The 21,823-nt window shown below is 43.3% G+C and overlaps 1 protein-coding gene across 1 annotated transcript; it reads right to left on the reverse strand.

Annotated features, from left to right (window-relative positions):
- Positions 1–4,677: 4,677 nt before the first annotated feature.
- Positions 4,678–13,053, reverse strand: LOC109439114 (nuclear RNA export factor 2-like). The gene is given in 20 exon segments (XM_074323305.2): positions 4,678–4,915; positions 5,433–5,506; positions 6,073–6,123; positions 6,219–6,334; positions 6,438–6,496; positions 6,616–6,723; positions 6,865–6,920; positions 7,006–7,074; positions 7,461–7,497; positions 9,344–9,453; positions 10,455–10,486; positions 10,489–10,561; positions 10,680–10,768; positions 10,917–10,986; positions 11,102–11,182; positions 11,299–11,403; positions 11,511–11,594; positions 12,211–12,333; positions 12,591–12,745; positions 12,936–13,053. Coding segments are annotated over 20 exon segments (1,848 nt in total).
- Positions 13,054–21,823: the final 8,770 nt, after the last annotated feature.

The following is a 21,823-nucleotide window of genomic DNA, read 5'->3' on the forward strand; positions in this document are numbered from 1 at the left end:
CAGATTTTCATAGGCTCCACAAACAAAATGACCAAAACAACTGTCAATTTCCTGGCATTGACCCAACCTAGTTCTCCACTCACTTCCCAATCTAATAAAACTACCCTAATCCAGCCGCAAATATCCATATTCCAAGAGACACACTTGATTCCTTTCTATTTCTCACCACAAACATGGACTTTGTCAGCAAGTTCAGTACTTCCAGTGCACATCTCATTTCAGACTGATTCTCATCACTTCCACTGCTAAGAGCCTGGCCCATGCCATTGTACCTTTCCACATGCATGTCTGTGGTAGACTCCTAACTCTCCTAACTCGTTTCCTTGCTCCTACTGTTGTGCTACTTCAGTCTGTTCACCAAAGAACTCATTTATAGTGAGCGTTAATAAAGTAGATGACAATAATATCCCTTTCTTTCTTAAAGAACTCTAATGGCTCCATCATAAGAACATAACCCAGAGTCCTTACCATGGCCCACGCCTTTTGTGACATGGTCCCTCCTACCACTCTAACCTCATTTCCTAACACTGTGCTCCCAATGCACATTGGCATCCAAGCTGTTTCCGAAACATGTCAAGCTTGCTCACACCTTAGGGACTTTATTCTTGCTGCCAAGAGGGCTCAGCTTCTATATCTTCCCACTGCTGACTACTTCAGAAACCTGTCCCTTCCCTCCCCGCTCTATTCATTCTCTATCACATTTCCCCATATTATTTTCTTAATAATACTTAATTCTTGAGTGTATCAACTCCTCTAGAATGTCAGATCTGTGAGAACCAGGAACATGTCTGTCAGTTTCTTTGCTTTATCTCCAGTCCTTATCACAGCATCTCTCATATCATTGATAACTATTAAGTATTTGTTGAATGAATGAATGAATGACATGGATTAAACATCTGCATTCTAAGTTGTGATGAGCCAGGCAGAGTCTAGGGCAAGGGATTTGAGAGGATGGCAGAGTGAGCTCAGGTGTCTCTGAAGCAGCAGTTCTGTTTGAAACCATGTAAATTATGAGTGGAAAATTGGGTAGAAAGGACATGACAATTGAGGAAGTGTTTCTAGCTGCCTTTGGTGTAAAAGTGCAACACATATTCCACACCAGTTCTCCTTTTTCATTAAGAGAATCCCAAATTTATTGGGGACAGTAAAGTTCCCAATAAAAGACCACATTTGTAGCTTCCTTTGAAACTAAGTGTGGCCACATGACCAACTTCTGCCCAATTTGGTGACTGGTAGTTCCAGGAAGGCAGCTAAAAGGGAGCTGAATTTCTCAGACCGAGGTTATTTCTCACACCATCTCTTGTGAACTGAATTGTGTCCCGCCCAAATTCACATGTTGAAGCTCTAACCCCCAACACCTTAAATGTGACTGTTTGAAGATAGGGCCTTTATAGAGCTGATTAAATTAAAATGAGCCCTTTAGGGTGGGCCCTAATCCCATCTGATTGGTGTCCTTATAAGTGGAGTTTAGGACACGCAGAGAGATACCAAGGGTGCATATGCACAGAGACAATCATGTGACAATGGAGCTAGAGGGCAGCCATCTGCAAACCAAGGAGAGAGGCCTCAGAAGAAACTAAACCTGCGGACACCTGGATCTGGGACATCCAGCCTACAGAACTGTGAGAAAAAAATGTTATTGAAGCTACTGAATGTGTGCTATCTTGTTATGGCAGTTCCAGGAAACTAATACACCATCAGAGAAGTCTTTCAATTTTGGCAGTTCATTAGATTCAACTTAGTAACATTAAAGATACTGATGACTACTCCTAGAGATTCTGATTCAATTGTTTGAGTCTGGGGATTGGAGGGAATTCTAATGGATATCCAGAAATGAAAACCATGCATCAAAGAGAATAGTTTTCTGAATCATATCGAGCTAGGTGAGAGTGATAAACTAGCATCACTTAGTAGGTATTTTCTCCCCGAATTGCCCTCCTTCCACTGTTTTTCCCCCAGCCCATATCTTAATTTTTCTACCCTAACCAGAGCCTTCCAGATGGACCAAGAGATTCCCCCACTTCTTAGTCCTGTTCCAGATCCAAGTTCAATCCTAATTTGAGGCACATTAAGTAGCTTCAGCCCCATTTTTGTCCTCCCAGCTAAGAAAAATGAGTCTCTAGAAGCCTCACATTCTTTCTGTTAGCCTCAGCCAGGGCAAATCTCTAGAGCTACATCTGGCCACTTAATACAATTAGAAAATGGGCAAAAGACATGAACAGATAATTTAATGATGGCAAATAGGTACATGAAAAGACATTCAACATCTTTAGCCATCATAGAAATGTGAATTAAAAGCACAATGAAATATTAAAGACACCTATCACAATGGCTATAAAATGTTGACAACACCAAATGCAGACAAAGCTATAGATAAAATGAGCCATTCTTACATTGCTAATGAGATTGGAAAAGAGTACAGGCACTCTGCAAAACAATTTGGCATCTTCTTTAAAAAATAAACATGCTATCACCATATGATACAGAAATTGCGCAATGGGTAATTTCACAGAGAAATAAAAAAATTGTGTTCATGCAAAAACCTGTACATGAATGTTCATAACAGTTTTATACATAATAGTTTAAAAGTGAAAATAACCCCAATGTTTCTTCAACAGATGAATGTTTAAACAAACTGGTACATCCACACCATGGAATACTACTCAGACATAAAAAGGAACAAGCTATTGATACACTTAACAACTTGGATGGCTTTCAGGAGAGTTATGCTGAGGGAAAGAAATCCATTCCAAATGGTTGTACACTATAGGATTCCATGTATACGACATTTTTGAAATTATAAGAGTGTTTGAAAGAGGTTAGGGATGTGTGGCAACGGAGAGGTATGTGTGTTATAAAGGGTAGCATAAGGGAAACTTGCGGTGATGGAAGTTTTGTATTTTGTTTGTGGTGATGGTTACAGAATCTACATAGCTGATAAAAGTGCATCACTCTAACACACAAATTAGTGCATGTGGAACTGGTGAAATCTCAGCAAGCTCTGTGGAATATATAAAAGTCCATTTCCTGGTCTGATATTGCGTTGTTGTAATTCAAGACTTTATCATTGGGAGAATATGAGTGGAGAATACACATGACCTCTCTGCACAATTTTTGTAACTTTTGGTAAATCAATAATTATTTCAAAATTAAAAAGTGAAAAAAACAACACAGGACTTGTGGGGAAAATAGGGTTAGGTACACAACACTCAAAATCTTTGTCAGTGATACATTAAAAATAAGGTAAGAACCTACTAAAAATGTTAGCATGGTTTTAGACCAGTCAAATTATTAAGAAATCCATGAATACTACAATACATATGGCACTCCACTTGCTAAAGATGTCAAGTTTGTTTACAAAAGTGAGTGTCACAGCTTGTGAGTTATTGTGAAGTGGTAGAAAGAAGGTTATCAGGATACAGGGACCAAAGCTCGGATTGTAAGGTAGTCCAGGAATGGAGTCCCTACCCCATCATTTTCAAGCACTGTGGACGCCTGATCTAGAGATGGCCATGGATGAAGGGGGAGACGGGACCTGCTGGTCCTGGCCCCTTTGGCTCATGGTTGGGGCAGGGAAAGAACAATCTAAGACACAGAATGCAATGTGCAATGCCACTCTTTAATATGAAAATGAACAAGGATCATGAGGGGGAAACATACAGAACAACTAGCAGGCTTCAAGGTAAACTTTGGCTTCTTGGTCAGCCGGGCTCCAACCTTAGACATGGATGTGGCCTCAGGTTGGAGAAGAGATATAACAAGTATGATGAGGATGAAGATGAGGACACCTGAGGGCTCCTTTACTGGGCTTTGTTTCCAAGATTCCAGGTCACTGCACGAGGGCCTCCTCTGGAATCTTGCCTCCTTCAACTAGAGAAAGTCCAGAGAGAGAATGGGGAATATAACGCAGCCAGGAGCCCTGAGGTTCATCCCCAGGCCACCTGATTTCTGTCCCCTTATCCTTCCTGAAAGCCTGGAGATCCATTTCCTTTTATCTCTGCATTCTCAGACTTTACTTTTTGACGAGTAAAGAATTTTATAGTTCATATAGTCAATGGTATTGTAATACCTATGTATGGTGTCAGGTGGGTAGTAGACTTGTTGGGTTAACACTTTGTGAGGTGTGTAAACGCCTAATCATTATGTTGTTTTGTACACCCGAAACTAATAATAATAATAAAAAAGAATTATGTAGTTCCAGTATAGCCTACTCATTGTACTGAAAGCACCTGTGGTGAGGGAGGACAGATGACCTCACTTAGGACAAAATGGAAACACTCTGACCACACAATGTTATTGTTAATCTATGATACAGAAAGAAACCTCCAAATTCTCCAAGATGTATGTACCATAATGAGCAGGTGGCACTGCATGTAATACTGAAAACGTAGTGACAAGGCAAATGTCTATCAACAATAACTTGTGGCCAACTGGCATTCAATTGTTTAATACACAGATCTTAGCAGGAACAAGGTAGCTTAATATATACTGAGAGGAAACTATGCTGGTGCTAACAATTAATAAACAAAACAAGTTTCAAAACAGGATGTGCACTAGGAAAACTGGGTTTTATAATATACTATATTTAAATGTATTAGTATAAAATTAGGGGATTGTTCACATGCAAACTTTTGTAGGAAACGAGATTTAAGATAATTAGGTCCGAGTTCCCACTATTCACTCCTTTGCTCCTCCCAGCTCCCTCCTATCCACATGCACAGCCAGCACCCACTTCTGAGTTCACTGGAGGCTCATCCCAGATTGGGTGGAGAAAGCCTGCACCATTTCCTGCTGCTGCTGGGAGAGGCTGGGCCCAGAGCTTGAGATGGGTGCCGGCACTTGGATGGAGAATGCACTTTGAGTCTTGCTGGGGGTGATGTCTCTCACAAATAGTTCATCATTCACGATGAATATACTGGAGGGAAAATGGGCCCTCAGAGAGCTGATGGAAATACAACCCCACATCCCCACCAAGGATCCTGCTCCCACTGCCACTCAGCAACCAGATTCCTTCCATACCCCGACTGTGCCTGCCCCCCAGGTTCCTTGGCTGCTAGCTCTGACTCTCTCACAGAGCCCACTCTTGGAGAGATTCTCTACCAGCTTCACTAGATTTGTAGGTTTAAACCCAAAGCAATTACTCTGTAAAACAGCCTACATGACAGGACAGTCTAATCCCATTTTTAGAGGAAGACATTGTGTCACAGAAAGGTCACGTGACTTGACCAAGGTCACAACCTACTGAGTGTTGGCTCAGCAATAGAACCCAGTGCTCTAACCCCAGAGCCCACGCTCTTAACCCCTATGCTGGACTGCTGCTTGGATCTACCTGTTGGCTTCCACAAAGTTGAGAAAACCCCAAGCACATGCACGTTCCCACACCCCTGGGCCCAGGCTGGGCTGGGTATTCCCACCCACAGTGCAGGACTCACCTGGAACTGCTGGCAGGGATAACGATGAAGGTCCGGGTGAAGGCATGCACAGAACCTTGAGACTTTCCTTCCACCTCCACAAAAGACAAACAACAGCCCCTTAGAGTCACACATGCTTCACATGCTCACACTGCCTTCCCCTGTCAGGGTCTGGCTTGACACTCATGCCAAAGGGAACAACTGTTCACTGGGAATCACAATGAAGGCAGTCAATCTCTATGGTGGGGAGGGCAACAACAGGGGCCATCTGCTCTCACTGACAGGGATGTTACCACGTACTGGGCCCTGGGACAACCCCTTCACAAGTTCATAGGTTTCATTTTTTGCAGCTACCCAAGAAGTGGGTATTATTAGACCCATTTTGCAAATGAGGAACATGAGAGGTTAGGTAATGGGCCCAAGTTCTCAGAGTAAGCATCTAGGACGACAGCCATCAAAGGCCACAGTGTGTGCCCATAACGCCCAAGCTGTGTGGGCATGGATGCAGGTCATACCAGGATGGTTTGGGGGCAGAAGGGATTCGGGAGAACACAGAGGGAACAGGAAAGAAAGGGGAGGGATAAGGGATTTGGGAGAGTTCAGAGAGGGAGCCCAGCCGGGCGGAGGCAGCAGTGGGACATCTGGGGAGGGGAGTCTACACACACTCACCTTCCTTGAACTCCCCGTTGACAGAGAAGCAGAGCATCCTTTCCTGAAAGGGAAGGGCCCAGGTGCTCAGTCACCACCTACGCCTCCTACCCACCTACAGCTTTCTGGGCCTGCCCCAGAGAGGAAACAGGTGCTCACCGTCTGGAACCACATGTCCACCACAAAGGAGAGGAGGTCATGCTGAGTTTTGGGCAACACACAGAGGGAGCACACAATGTCACGTTTTGTACGCTTCAGCAGCTGAACCCGCAGGTCTGTGGGGAGGACAGTGAAAGTCATGGTTGCCACACCCTCGGCTCTATGACTGACCCCTTCATGCCCCCTTTCCCTGCCCAATCTAACCCATCACACACGCACAGGGGTCCTTGAGGTTCTTCATATTCCTGTTATCCTTGAAGTACTCAAACAAGCTGCTTCTAGGAGAAAAGAGGAACAGGAGGTGGTGGTCTGGCCAGTGTGGGTGTTTCCAGAAGCTGACTGGTGTATACTGGGGAGCCAGATGGCCCAAGAGCAGGGCCTGAGCTGTGATACTCACGAGGCTGGATCCTCGGGGTTGAAGGGAATGGTCAGGGAGAAACAGGCCTCATCGTGATAAGCAGCGAGGAGACCCTGACGGTCTCCATAGTCATAAATAAAGTAGTATCTGTGGGGGAACAATGAAGGCAGTCAATCTCTATGGTCTGGACCTCAAATAGAACTTGAAAATGCCCATGAGCAGATCTGTGCATGGGTGACCCAGTCTATCCCAGCCCTCCCCATTCCTGGTGGTCCCAGCGGTACTTACTCTTTCAGGAATTGCATGACTAGACTCTTCAGTGCCTCACGTCCTTTATAGCTTTCCTGAAATCAAAAGACATGTAAGACTATGTTGCTGATAAAGCCTCCCTTGCAATACCCCAAATATTCTTTGATCCTTTTTTCTTACCTCACAAGGTTTTGTTAAGTAGGGTTTGTCAATGTCAACAGTAGTTGGGGGTTGTAACTCCTGGCCATCCTGGAGAAGAGAAGAGGAAGTCAGCAGCGGAGACCAGGGAGATCATCCAGTGGTCCTGGATGATTATGAAAAGGATGGGCCCAGGAGAGGGTGAGGGTCAGAGGTCAGGTGCGAAAGGACGCTGAATATTCCATGGGCCTGATTACAGTGGGCATCTGCATCATGAGGTCTGGAAAATCTCTACTACTATATGCAACTTGTGTCTGTCTGTATATATGTGTACATTTCCCAGAGAGCATATTCATGTCTTTTTTAGGGGTTCATGTCCCTTAAAATGGATAAGGGTCTGATGCAAACACATAATCTAAGCAAGATCCAAATTGCTTGAGGGCAGGTGTGGAGGTCGTCAATCCTAGTAAGAGACAATGATGAATGTAGGCACTTACCAGGCGTAACAACTTGGGGAAACAGTTCTTGATGGCACTGTCCAAAACCAAAAATAGAAAGGAGTGGTTGATAGTTCGTGTGGTAATGCTTCCGTTTAGCTAAAACACTGATGACATAAACAGATACCAGTGTGTTCTGCCCACCCAGCAGCCCCTTTGCCCCCCTAAGCCTCTGATTTCTAGGGTCCTGGGTCCACTCCCCTGCTGAGCACTGAGCACCTGTCATATGGGATGTCTGAAGCATGCAGTCTCATCTCTCTCCACAGCTTCACATTCATATCCATTCTCTCTCTCTCTCTCTCCCTCCCTCCCTCCTTCTCTTCTTCCCTCCCTCCCCCTCCTGTCCCCTGGGTAGCTCCCACCTAAACTGCCCTGACTCCCTTCTCCAGTGCCACACAAAACACCATTTGGATCCCAGGATTCAGGGCTTCTTCCCCCTTCTGCCTCCCTTCCTTCCTCCAGGTCCCCACTGAAGGCTCCAGACAGAAGAGGGAATGGGGTGGGAGCCCAGGGCTCTGCTACTTCACTGGGGGTCCAGCATTCTGCCAGGGCCAGGACACACGCAAGGGATGGGCTGGGATGCCGGGGCAGGGAGGTGACTGAGGCAATGTGCAGGAAGAAGGGAAGGAAAGAGAGGGGGATGAAGACAAAAAGGGAGTGAAGAGAGGAGGGGAATGATGGGGGAGACGTAGGGGAGTAGAGACAAGGGAGAAAGAGAAAGCAAAGCAAAGTGAAGGGAAAGAAGCTCTGCCATGGAGGTGCGGGTCAGGGAAGAAAACAGAAGGGGACATGGCTCCCCTGCTGTAGCACTTTCCTTCACCTGCCCTTGGCTGACCCTGGGACCTCAGGTAGGAAGGGAAAACATGCACTTATTGGGCTGGGGGCCCATTAGATGCTGGCTGAAACTTTGCCACCTGTGGGAGCTCAGTCTGAACTGGGCATGGGAAACGAAGCAGGCATGGAGGCAGGAGACCTTCCCCAAACAGAAAAGTGTCAGGCCCCAGCTCAGCATGGGGTAGAGGGTCTGTGGTCCCCTCTTACAAAAACCACCTTCTCTCCTCATGGCCCCTGTGCACCTGTGTCTGTCTTAGCTGGTTCCTTGCCTGAGGGATCATATCCATGTCGGGCTACACAGGGCTCCTCTGAAGGCCCAGGCAGGAAGATGTGATGTGTGGAGGGAAGGAGGGGCAGTGCCCCTGAGAGGTCTGTCCTTCTGTCTCCTCAACCACCTCCACCTTCTGCCTTCCACTGCTCCCTCAGGAGGCCCTGTGCTTACTGGTGGTGACCCACTTCTGGCCCCCTGACTCAGGGAACCCTGGCATCTCCTAAGGAGGGCCCATGCCCTCGCATTGGGCCAAAGGAACAGATGTCGCCATGGCACACACCTCACCATGGGGCACAAGGTCCCCATGTCAGCCCGTGATTCGAGGGGAGACAATTTTAGAGCATGGGAAAGAGGGTTCCAACCAAAACAGGATAGGGAAACTATATAAACTCAGAATCAGAAAGGCCTGTCTCAGCATGAGGCCTGGGTTGGAGGACCCTTCTCAGTGCAGAGCACTGGCATCTGCCTCAAAGCTTGGATCCTCTAGTACTGGTGATGAGGGGTACCACTGCTTCCTGGAGCACACTCTTGGGTGGGTATATTAGAGGAAACTAGGTGCAGAGTCAGGAACCAGAACCCAGTCAGGAGAACAAGTGAGCAGGTCAGAGGAAGAACAGACCTGTAGGCACAGGTGAGAGAAACAGAAAAGAGAAGGCAGAGCCTGTGGTCCTCCCAGAGGACCAGGGCTGCCACTTTCTGTAGATGGACACTGTCAGAGGTAGTTCAGGCTTCAAGAGGGCAAAATTCTCCAGGAAGGGTGACAGGGGTTCGCACTGACCTTATGTAGGTGGACTGGTCTGGGAAGGTGATGCACAAGGGGTTCCCTTGCAGCCACAGCTCTTCGAGCTTCAGGCCTTTCATTTTGACCAACTCCCGGATAGAGCCCAGCTGAGAAATGTGGAGAAAAAAACAAAACACTAATCCAAAAAAAAGTAAATATATGCACCTTTTGTTTATTGCAGCGTTATCCACAATAGCCAACACACGGAGAACAACTGAAATGTCCATTGGTAACAACTGGATAAAGAAATTGTGGTACATTTATATAGTGGAGTATTAATCGGCCATAAAGAATGAAATCTTACCACTTGCAACAACCTAGAGGTAAGATTTGGATAGACCTAGAGAATATTATGGTAACTGAAATAAGTAAGACTAAGAAAGACAAATACTATGTGATGTCAGTTATATGTGGAATCTGAAGAGCAGAATAAATGAACAGACAAAACGGAAATTGACTCAGAGACATAAGGAAAAAATGACTGATGGTTGCTAGTTGGGAGGGGGATGGGGATGGGGGAGAAGGTAAAGGGATTAGAAAGTACATATTAGTAGTCACAATATTGTAATGGGGATATGACAGACAGTTTGGGGAATATAATCAATAATGCTGTAAAGATTTTGTAGGGTGTCAGACGGGCACTTGTCTTATTAGGCCACTTCACAGACTGTATAGATGTCTAACCACTGCACTGTACAGCTGAAGCTGAGGCTGAAGCTGAATAATACTGAATGTAAACTATAATTAAACATACACACACACACACATATTACATATAGTCACAGCATGTGGAGTAAAGCACAGGGAATAGAGTCAATGGAATTGTAAAAGCTATATACGATGTCAGAAAGATAGTAGATGGGAGGGGGGCGGTTATCACTTTGTGAGGGTTGTAAATGTCTAACTATTACACTGTTTTGTACACCTGAAGCAAACCAAAAAAAAAAATATGAAGAAGGAGAAGTCCTAGGGAAAGAAACAGACATCCAGACTCCTGTACCCACAGTCCCTTCCTTCCCCCACAGGTGGTTTCCACTACCTCCTGTCGTCACTCTGATGAGCATCCACCCCCTTTCAGCCCAACTTTGATCTGGCTCCCATTTCTCACCTGATTTTTGGAGAGGTTCAGGATCTTGACTGTGGGGCCATCTGTATAAGGTCAGACAGGCCATCCAGCTGGTACAGTTTGTTGCTGCACAAGTTCAAGGACAACAGCTTTTGGGAAAAAAAAGTCACAGTGACGGTTACTATCTTGGGCCTCAGGGACAAATCTGCCCCCTGACCATGAGTTCTGCCCTCTACTGGAACACCAGCACTGGGTCTAAGGCCTCACCTCAGGGAAATTCTCTTTGATGATCTGCAGGGTGGCAGCCATGCAGTTTCTTCGATTCAGGATTATATCGATATCAAGGCCCACCAAGTCTTCAGGAAGACGAGAAGAAGGAATCAGAAGGCTGAAAGGGTCCACGACCACCACCAACCCCTTAACATGCTACCATCCATAAGTCTCCTTTCCAGGCCGACCTTACTGTCCTGTCACCTGCCCTAAAATTATTAATGTCAGCCATACCTGGGTCAAAGCGGAACATCTGGAGGTCAAGAGCTTTCTGGGAGGGATCATATCGTTTGTTCATGGTCAGCTGCAGAGGAAGATGGAAAGTGCTGAGGCTATGGTGGTGATAGGAAAATTGGGAATCGGAGGAAGAAGAGATGGGTCTGGGTGTGGGCACACAACATGCCTTGAGTCTGCATTACCTTTAACTGCTCCATTTCCTTTGGCTCCAACTTATCCCGCACAGAGTAGGGTACAGCAGAAGTACTGACAAAGATAGGTATCTGCAGGAAGGAGCGGTGGGGTAAGCACTAGGAACTCCAGTTCCAAAGAAGACGAAAAGCCCCTGACCTATCCTTCTGCCCCTGGACTATGTACAGGTAATGCCCTCCACACACACCTCTTGGTTCTCCTCATCACAAATCTTGTAGCTGACATCCTTCAATGCAGAGGCGGCGCTAGCGCCCTGGACAAAGAACTGGGCCCAGCTTTTCACATAGTGGAACTACAGAGATTGAAGCAACAAGAGTGACATAAGCCAATGGCCCCTGCTGAGCCAGGTCTCTCCCCCTTCCCTGTGTGCCCTAATCTGGCTTCACTGTCCTCTCTTACATCCACTGGAGTGAAAGGGACACTGCAATGTCTCTGGATTGAATTCATTAGCCATATTTTGTCATACTTCATCCCATTAGGAATCTAAGGGTGAAAAGAAAAGGAAGGGAGAGAGCAGGAACAACATGCAAAGAAGGCTAGAGAGCAGGCCCAACACAGGATTCTTTTCCCACCGCCTACCGAATTAAAAAGTATTTCTAAAAAAGGGACCGGAGACATGATTTCTTATGTCTGTGCCAAATATGGAGATCTGAAATCCCTAGCTCTCCATTCAAAGCTCTCTTCCATATAATCAACGTAAACTGTTAGATATGATCCTTCTTTTATAAATTTCTAGGAGATCCTACCTAGTGCAGACACTGTTTGCCCCTCTGACAAGTTCTCCAGAGACTTGACCCTCCATCTCCTACACGCATCTTGACCCAAACTGAGACATCCAGTGTGGAGTCATTCCATCTCTTTGGCAGTAGTTCCACTTTTGCCTTTATAATCTTTTCCATTTTCCCTACAGTCCTCCTGCCTCCTTTATACTGCTTCTCTGAATTTTCCCTTAGAGGAACAAGAATGTTACCTCCTAGTAGTAAAAAGGAAAGATTACAAACTGTCCCCAACAAAGTACCTAGCATCTTTATATGAGACCAACATAAGTCTAGCTGACCTTTCTCTCCTGCACGTTCCACATATTTTTCAAAACACTCACCGTGATTTTGAACCAGCTCCCCAGGATTCCATCTCCTGTGTTCTGCCCCACTTCTCCCTCAATAGGTTTTCTAGCTCTCCGCACGGTAATCTGGATAGGGCCTTCATTATGCAATTTCATTCTCTTTGTGTAGGATGGTATTTGGACTACTACAGGAAGAAGTGGAGCGGAGGGTGGCCATAAATGCTAAGGAGTCTTCTATACACCCTCACCTCTCTGACACCAGGACTACAATTAGGACTGCTCAACCATTATTTCACTTCTAGCATTCTTCAATTTTCCAGTGAGAGGAAGAAAAAGAAGACCACAGAGAGTGAAAAAGTTGAAGTCCCATGGGCAAATGCACGCAAAGCAGGCTGCCTGGTCACTTACTGTTTTACTTGGGGGACCTCCTGGACATCCCTAATGCCCTCATTTCCATCATCCTCCTGTTGTTGTGATGGCTGAGGCTTCTTTCCACCATGTTCAAAATCACACTGAAAACAACTCCAACTTTTCTGTCGTCCTTGATGTGAGCTATCAATATCTTTGTCTTCTGTAAAGGGGAACAAAAATACAAGTTTGAGAACATATCAGTGCCCCACTTACCAGGTACCACATCTTAGACCAATGCCATGATACGGCAAGCAAAGTGCCAACCTACCCTAAGGCATTATTGCCACAGACTCCAGAAAGGAAACTCCTCTGCCTATCCAGATAAGAGAACCCTATCTAACATATGGTACCGTCAGGGGAGAGATCACAGAGGAGGAAGTAGAGGAGGAAGAGGAAGAGGAGGTAACTGTGTTGAACCTTTCCAAAAATGGAGCAGGATTTACAAAGAAAAGCGGTGTATGCATCCATGGGTTAGACTGAACACCAGCCATATACCAGGACGGCATGCGAATCTGGCCTCTCTCAGGCCTCTCTAACAACCACACCAATACCTGGGAGGCAAACTCTTTCATGCTTCCCAAACCCAATCAGACACCAAACCGATTCCACTAACACTCAACAAGCTGTGCTTCCTCTGCCAGGGCAGTACAACCTTTAATGTCAGGTGGGACTGAGGTAACAGCCTCCTAAACCATCCCCCTCCCTCCAGCCTTGCCCCAACAATACTCTGTTTGAAATATCCAGAGTGAGCTTCCTCTTTGTCCAGTCTGGAATGCCTTTCGGTTCAGAAGACAACTCTTTCTAACCTTGGCTTTTCTGTAACAAGGGTCTGAACGACTGAAATGAAATGACGTTTCAATTACCACTTCCAAATCTTTAGGGATTCTTCTTTTCTCTTTCTGTTATCAATTTTTTTTTATTTTTTTTTTATTTCATTTTATTTTATTTTTATTTTGATGACACATATAATCTTTGCTTTTCAGGCAGAAAACTCTTTCATAATATCAGTAGCAGACCAATAGTCTAACAAACGTCTTACTTAGCAGAGACAGAAAATTTAACTAAATTTGTACCAACTTACTTTTTTTTTCTTTTTATTATTTTATTAGTTTCAGGTGCACAAGACAAAGCAAAACTTAGATGTTTATCATTTATATCCCTCACACTGTGTGAACCCCCCTCCCCCCATCCACTATCCGTCTGTACGTTCCCCAAATTAATTTTCAAAACCCCATGACCATCTTGTGGTTACCGACTATTTTCTAAACCTCTCACCTTCCCCTTATCCCCACCCCCCGCCCCTCTAGCAACCCTCAGTTTTTCCTCCATGTTTCCAAAACTGTCTCTGATTAGTTCATTCACTTATTCTTTTCTTTAGATTCCGCATATAAGTGAGATCATATGATATTTGTCTTTCTCTGTCTGACTTATTTCACTTAACATAATGTTCTCTAGGTCCATCCATGTTGTTGCAAATGGTAAGATTTCTTTCTTCTTTATGGCTGCGTAATACTCCATTGTATAAATGTACCACAGTTTCTTAATCCAGTCATCTACCGATGGGCATTTCAGTTGTTTCCAGGTCTTGGCTATTATGTATAGTGCTGCAATAAACATAGGAGTGCATAAAGATTTTTGAATTGGAGTTTTGGATTTCTCCGGATAGATACCTAGGAGTAGGATTGCTGGATCATAAGGTAGTTCCATTTTCAGATTTTTGAGATACCTCCAAACTGTTTTCCATAGTGGCTGCACCAATCTGCAATCCCACCAACAGTGCACCAGCGTACCCTTTTCTCCACATCCACGTCAGCACTTGTTGTTTGTTGATTTATTGATGATAGCCATCTTGACTGGGGTGAGGTGGTATCTCATTGTGGTTTTTATTTGCATTTCTCTGATGGTTAGTGAGGTTGAACATTTCTTCATATGTCTGTTTGCCATCTGTATGTCCTTTTTAGAAAAATGTCTCTTCATGTCCTATGCCCATTTTTTAATTGGGTTGTTTGTTTTTTTGGAGTTGAGTTGAGTGAGTTTTTTATAACTTTGTGATATTAACCCCTTATCAGATATATCATTGGCAAATATCCTTTCCCATTCAGTAGGATCCCTTTTTATTTTATTGATGGTTTCCTTTGCTGTGAAAAAACATTTTAAAAGTTTGATGTAATCCCACATGTTTATTTTTTCTCTTACTTCCCTCGTGCGAGGAGATATATCAGTAAAAATGTTACTCCGGGTAATGTCTGTGAAGTTTCTTCCTATATTTTCTTCTAGGAATTTTATAGTTTCAGATCTTACATTTAAGTCGTTAAGCCATTTTGAATTCATTTTTGTATATGGTATAAGGAAGTCGTCCAGCTTCACTTTTTTACATGTGTCTGTCCAGGTTTCTCAGCACCATTTATTGAATAGACTGTCTTTATCCCACCGTACACTCTTGCTTCCATTGTCGTAGATTAAATGGCCATATAGGCATGGATTTATTTCTGGACTCTCTATTCCGTTCCATTGATCTATGTGTCTCTTTTTATGCCAGTACCATGCTGTTTTGATTACTGTAGCCTTGTAGTATAATTTGATGTCAGGTATTCTTATACCTCCCACTTTGTTCTTATTTCTCAAGATTGCTGAGGCTATCCAGGGTCTTTTATGGTCCCATATAAATTTTAGTATTATATGTTCTATTTCTGTGAAAAACGTCGTTTGTAGTTTGATAGGAATTGCGTTGAATATGTATATTGCCTTAGGCAGTATGGACATTTTAACTATATTAATTCTTCCTATCCATGAACATGGTATGCGTTTCCATCTATTTGTATATTCTTTCATTTCTCTCTTCAGTGTCTTATAATTTTCTGAGTACAGATCTTTCACTTCTTTGGTTAAATTTATTCCCAGGTATTTTATAGTCTTTGGAGCAATTGTAAATGGGATTGCTTTTTCAATTTCTCCTTCTGATGTTTTATATTGGTGTGTACAAATGCAACTGATTTCTGAATATTAATTTTGTATCCTGCTACTTTACTAAATTCATCTATCAGCTCTAATAGTTTCTTTTTGGAGTCTTTAGGGTTCTCGCTATATAGAATCATGTCATCTGCATATAATGACAATTTTACTTCCTCCTTACCGATTTGGATGCCTTTTATTTCTTTTTCTTGTCTGATTGCTGTGGTGAGAACTTCCAGCACTATGTTGAATGGAAGTGGAGAAAGTGGGCAACCTTGCCTTGTTCCTGATCTTAAGGGGAATGGTTTTAGCTTTTCCCCATTGAGTATGAGGGTAGCTTTGGGTTTATCATACATGGCCTTTATTATGTTGAGATATGATCCCTCTATTCCCACTTTCTTAAGGGTTTTTTATCATAAATGGCTGCTGGATTTTATCAAATGCTTTTTCTGCATCTATTGATATGATCATGTGATTTTTATTTTTCATTTTGTTAATGTGGTGTATCACATTAATTGATTTGCAGATGTTGAACCACCCTTGCATGCCAGGGATGAATCCCACTCGATCATGGTGTATGATCTTTATAATGTATTGCTGAATTCTGTTCGCTAATATTTTGTAGAGGATTTTTGCATCTACATTCGTTAGAAATATCGGCCTGTAGTTTTCTCTTTTTTGTGGTGTCTTTGTCTGATTTTGGGATCAGGGTGATAGTGGCTTCGTAAAAAGTGTTTGGGAGTCTTCCCTCCTTCTGGATTTTTTGGAATAGCTTGAGGAGAATAGGTGATAATTCTTTTTTGATCATTTTTTAAAATTCACCTGTAAAGCCACCTGGTCCAGGGTTTTTGTTTGTTGGGAGATTGTTGATTACTGATTCAATTTCCCTGGTGGTGATCAATCTATTCAGGTTTTCTGTTTCTTCTTGAGTTAGCCTTGGAAGGTTGTGCCCTCTAGAAAATTGTCCATTTCTTCCAGATTGTCAAATTTGTTGGCATATAGTTGCTCATAGTAATTTCTTAAAATTTTTTGTATTTCTGCAGTGTCTGTTGTCACTTCTCCTCTTTCATTTCTGATTTCTGATTCTATTAATTTGGGTCCTGTCTCTCTTTTTTTTAATGAGTCTGGCTAAAGGTTTGTCAATTTTGTTTATCTTCTCTAAGAACCAACTCTTAGATTCATCGATCTTTTGTATTGTTTTTTCTGGTTTTATTTCATTTATTTCCGCTCTGATCTTTATTATCTCCTTCCTTGTACTCCCTTTGGGCTTATTTTTCTGCTCTTTTTCCAGATCCGTTAAGTGTGAAGATAAACTGTTGATTAGTGATGTTTCTTGTTTCTTTAGGTAGGCCTGCAATGCTAATAATTTCCCTCTTAGGACTGCTTTTGCGGCATCCCATAGATTTTGGGTCGCCGTGTTTTCATTTTCGTTGTCTCAAGACATCTTTTGATTTCTTCCTTGATCTCCTGGTTGACCCATTCATTATTTAGTAACATGTTATTCAGCCTCCATGAATTGGTGTGTCTTCCAGTTTTTTTCCTGTAGTTCATTTCTAATTTCATAGCACTGTGGTCAGAGAAGACAATTGGTGTGATTTCAATTTTCTTAAATTTATCAAGACTTGTTTTGTGGCCTAACATATGGTCTATCTTGGAAAACGTTCCGTGTGCGCTTGAGAAGAACGTGTGTTTTGCAGCTTTGGGATGAAATGCTCTGAAAATATAGATTAAATCAAAGTGGTCCAATGTATCATTTAAGGCTATTGTTTCCATATTGATTTTCTGTCTGGAAGACCTGTCCCTTGTTGTCAGAGGTGTGTTGAAGTCCCCTACTATGATAGTGTTACTGTTGATCTCTGTCTTTATGTCAGTCAATATCTGTTTCATATATTTAGGTGCTCCTATGTTGGGTGCATAGATGTTTACTAGGTTTATGCCCTCTTTTCGGATCCATCCTTTGTTATTATGTAGTGCCCATCTTTGTCTTTTAATGTATTCATTTTAAAGTCTATTTTGTCAGTTATAAGTATTGCAACTCCAGCTTTTTTCTCATTTCTATGTGCATGAAATATCTTACTCCAACCCTTCACTTTCAGCCTGTGTGTGTCTTTTGTTCTGTGGTGAGTCTCTTGTATACAGCTTATACAAGGTTCTTGCTTTCATATCCACTCAGTCACCCTATGTCATTTGATTGGAGTATTTAATCCATTTACATTTCAAGTGATTATTGATAGGTAAATAGTTATTGCCATTTTTTAATTTGTAGTTAGATTGTTTTCATCTTCTGTTTACAGAAGCCCTTTTAATACTTCCTGCAATGCTGGCATGGTGGTAATAAATTCCTTTAGCTTATTCTTTTTTGGGAAGCTCTATATCTCTCCTTCAATTTTAAATGATAGCCTTGCTGGTAAAGCAATGTAGGTTGTAGGCCTTTGTTTTTCATCACTTTGAGTACCTCCTGTCACTCCCTCCTGGTCTGCAATATTTCTGCAGAAAAGTCATTTGATAGTCTTATAAGAGTTCCCTTGTATATAACCTGCTGTCTTTCTCTTGCTGCTTTTAGGATTCTCTCTTTGTCTTTAACCTTTGCCATTTTCACTGTAATGTGTCTTGGTGTAGACCTGTTTGGGTTTATCCTGGTTGGAACTCTCTGCACTTCCTGGGCTTGTATGTTGGTTTCCTTCATCAGGTTAGGGAAGTTTTCGGACATTATTACTTCAAATATGTTCTCGATCCCTTGCTTCCTCTCTTCACCTTCCGGTATTCCTATGATGAACATGTTGTTGCGCTTGATGTTATCCCAGAGGTCTCAAACCATCTTCATTGTTTTTTTTATTTTTTCTTTCTGTTGTTATGTTTGGGTGATCTCTGCTAACTTGTCTTCTAAGTCACTGATTCGATCCTCTGCTTCATCTAATCTGCTGTTAATTCCTTCAAGTGTGTTCTTTATTTCAGTAATTGTGTTCTTTAGGTCTAACTGGTTGTTCATTATGATTTCTACAACTTTCTTTATGTCGTCTCTAAGCTCTTTAAACATTCTTGTCATCAGTGTTCTGAATTCTGTCTCTGATAGGTGGGTTACCTCTGTTTCAGTTGGTTCCATTTCTGGAGGTTTCTTCTGTTGTTTTATTTGGGACATGTTTCTTTGTTTCCCCATTCTGGCTGACTCTCTGTGTTTGCTTCGATGTGTTAGGTAGATCCCCTAGAGTGCTTAGTTCTTGCTGGGTTATCTTTTGTAGTATGTGTCCTTTATATTTGTCTTGCACTAATTCATTCTTCTCCTCTGTGTGTGCTCCAAAGATGACTCTTGTGTTGTCTATGTTGTCCTGTTAAAGAAGATCTTTAATTGCTTTTCACTTGTGATTAGGTAGTGTTAACTCCTAGGCTGACTAGTTGTGAGACTTGGCTCTGCCCACCGCAGGGTGTTCTGCTGCATGAGGGTTGACCAATTAAATGTGGTTTGTCCTCTATAGGCTCTTGTGCCTGTAGAGAATTCCCTCTTGGTGTTTCAAACCCAGTAGTACTCTGGTTTGGTCTGGAGTTGGCTTCTGGGTGTGTTGAATCATGTGCCTCTTAAGCTAGGCCCTGGTAGGGCAATTTCAGAACAAAGTAAACCACCAAGCACAACAACAATAAAGAAAAAATCAAATACATTCACATGTAAAAACAACCGACAACCCCCACTCAACGCAGGCAAAGATATCAAAGATTAAAGACAAAACAAAACAAAAAGCAGCGCCAGTCTTGGCTTAAGCCCACCAAGTAATCTCCAGGTTGTCCTCTGCTGTACCAAAGAGTCCTCTGTGTCTTGTGCAGGCAGAGCCAGTCACCTGGTGCCCAGAGTGACGTTGGAACTTCAGATTTAGATTCTTGGGGCTGAGGGGTCTGGATGGTAGTTTCTACAAAGTCAGTGCAGATTCTGTTCTTGCCTGCACATATGTGCACTGGGAGTAGCACCACCAGCCCTGTGTCCAGTTCTCTTGAGTCTTAGGGCACTTCTTCCGTGTATGTGTGTGTTTGTGTGTGTGTGTGTGTGTGTGTGTGTGTGTGTGTGTGGCAGGCAGGCGATTTCTGAGCTGCTGAAAGCCCAGAGCTGCATCTGCCACTTACTGCTGATCCCTGGGAGTGCCTCTGCATTTGTAATTGCCCCGCCCTAGGCAGGCCAGAAAGGGTGGGGGCTGGGGATGGAGGGGTCTTCTCTCTCCCAGCCCAGCCGTGTCACACTTTTCCCGCAGGACAGAAAAGGTGGTGGCTGGGAGTGGAGGAGTCTTTTCTCTCCTAGCCCAGCAAGAATCACACTCTTTCCAGCCTCTTCCCTGGGTCAGAGCTCCACGCCAGTCTTCCCAGACCCTGAGCACTAAGGCTCCTCTGTAATCTGACACTACTCCTCAGTTCAGGGGCCAGTTTAAGTCTCTGGAAGGGCGGGGGTAAGATTGGAAGATTGGGGGGAGGGGCCCAGGTATGGAGTTTGTGTCCTTTGTCTGGCCTAGGGCCCAACTGGAGGTCTCACTGAGGTTATTGCCTCAAATGCTGGATATTCTGTCCCCTTGGTAGGAGAGATCAGCTGTGGGACGCAGGGAAAGAGCCCACCTCCTGGCTTTTGTGTTCTCTGTTCCGTCCTGGGATCCCCTGCATCTCTGCAGCTGTGGATGCTGGCCCCGTTTCCACCGTCGCAGATGCAGGCGTCTTTCCACAGCCTCAGATGCCGGCTGCGTCCCTACAGCCGCAGATGCAAGCGTTTCCACAGCCACAAGTATGGCCGTGTCTCCACTCCGTTCCCTTCCCTCTTCCCCTGCTCATCCAATTTGCCCACCTTCAAGCAATGCTTACACGAGTCTCTTAGCTGTTCTGAGTGATGAGCAGAGAGTCCTTTGATGGGTTATAGATGTTCTGTTTGTGGTAAGATCTGGAGAACTCAAAAAGTGCACCCTGCTGCCACCATTCCTATGACGTCCACTCTCGCATGTAATATCTTACACTATGCCTCCCTGAATATGTTTTTGAATTGTTTTCCACAGCCAAATGCAGGTTTTAGTACTTATACTATTAAATTCCATCTTACTAGATTCAGCACTCAACTCCAGAAATGGAGATCTTATTTGACCCTGCATATGTATTTAAATATCTTGACTTACACTTTTACCTCCAAGGCTCAGAGACAGAAGTGGGGAGCAAAGCAAATGTGCCAAAGTCGGGCTCCAGGTTCTTGTCTACAACTACAACCCGAAAATAATACTGATTAACAGAAAATTTATTTTATACTGGGCTTAATTTAACCTAAAGTTTATTTTTGGCCAAAAAAATTTTGTCCTAAAACTTTTAAAATCACTTTCTAGAGCAAGTCATTGGTGACTTCTCCAAGGATGTAGTGAACACCATACCCATATCCCTCCTCCAACTTGCCACACCACCCAATTGAAATGGTTTTAATGTTTAAAATTTGAATGACTTACCCAGTATTGATTAAAATTATGTGGTTAATTTAATGAATCATTGATCTATTTATTTTGAAAAGATCACAGTAATTTGGTATCTTAGTGAATATTCTTATGATATGTAGTTTTTGAATTCCCACCCCCAGCTTTAAAAACACAAAAATGGTCTTCTGCACAAGAAATGATCAATTCTAAACATGCTTACAATTCAACTTGCCTCACAATTTCTGTGGAAAAAAATGATTTTTTTGGCATGTGCAGAAAAGAAAATTTGCCTTTTGTGTGGCTAATTGACAGTCCATTTGCTCTACTCTGGTTTTTCTACCCCACCCACCCCCTCTGTTAGCCCCTTCTTTTCACCAGTACACCAGATGTGTGAAGAAGAAGGGAGGTGATAAGATAGCACCAAATAATCTTATACCAACAGTCTTGTGGAATCCAAGTTAATTCTGGGGCCATCTAACTCCCTTTTGGACTATTCATTCAACCAGGTATAAACCCAACCAGTCATATTATGTTTCAGCTCATATTAACCATTTTATTCAAATCTCAAGAAAAACCAAGTATTAAATGCCTTGCCTAAAGATACATCACCATCTAAATTTATTTACTTGATTGATAGGATTAACACATCAAGGGAATACTATAGCCTATATTTTCCTATCCCTGATGACTCCATGTTGGATTCTGATGACATTCCCACAAGGTCACACAGCAACTTGATGGTACAACTGAGACCAGAGCCTGACATTTGGATTTCCAGGCTATTATACTTTCTACTATACCATGGTGATGCTCAAACGCTTACAGGAGGGGCTTATCATAAAAAAGGGAGCACTAGAGTCAAAAAA

Source organism: Rhinolophus sinicus, chromosome 18 (assembly GCF_057876585.1).
Source record: "Rhinolophus sinicus isolate RSI-liver-muscle chromosome 18, RSI-T2T, whole genome shotgun sequence".
NCBI lineage: Eukaryota > Metazoa > Chordata > Mammalia > Chiroptera > Rhinolophidae > Rhinolophus > Rhinolophus sinicus.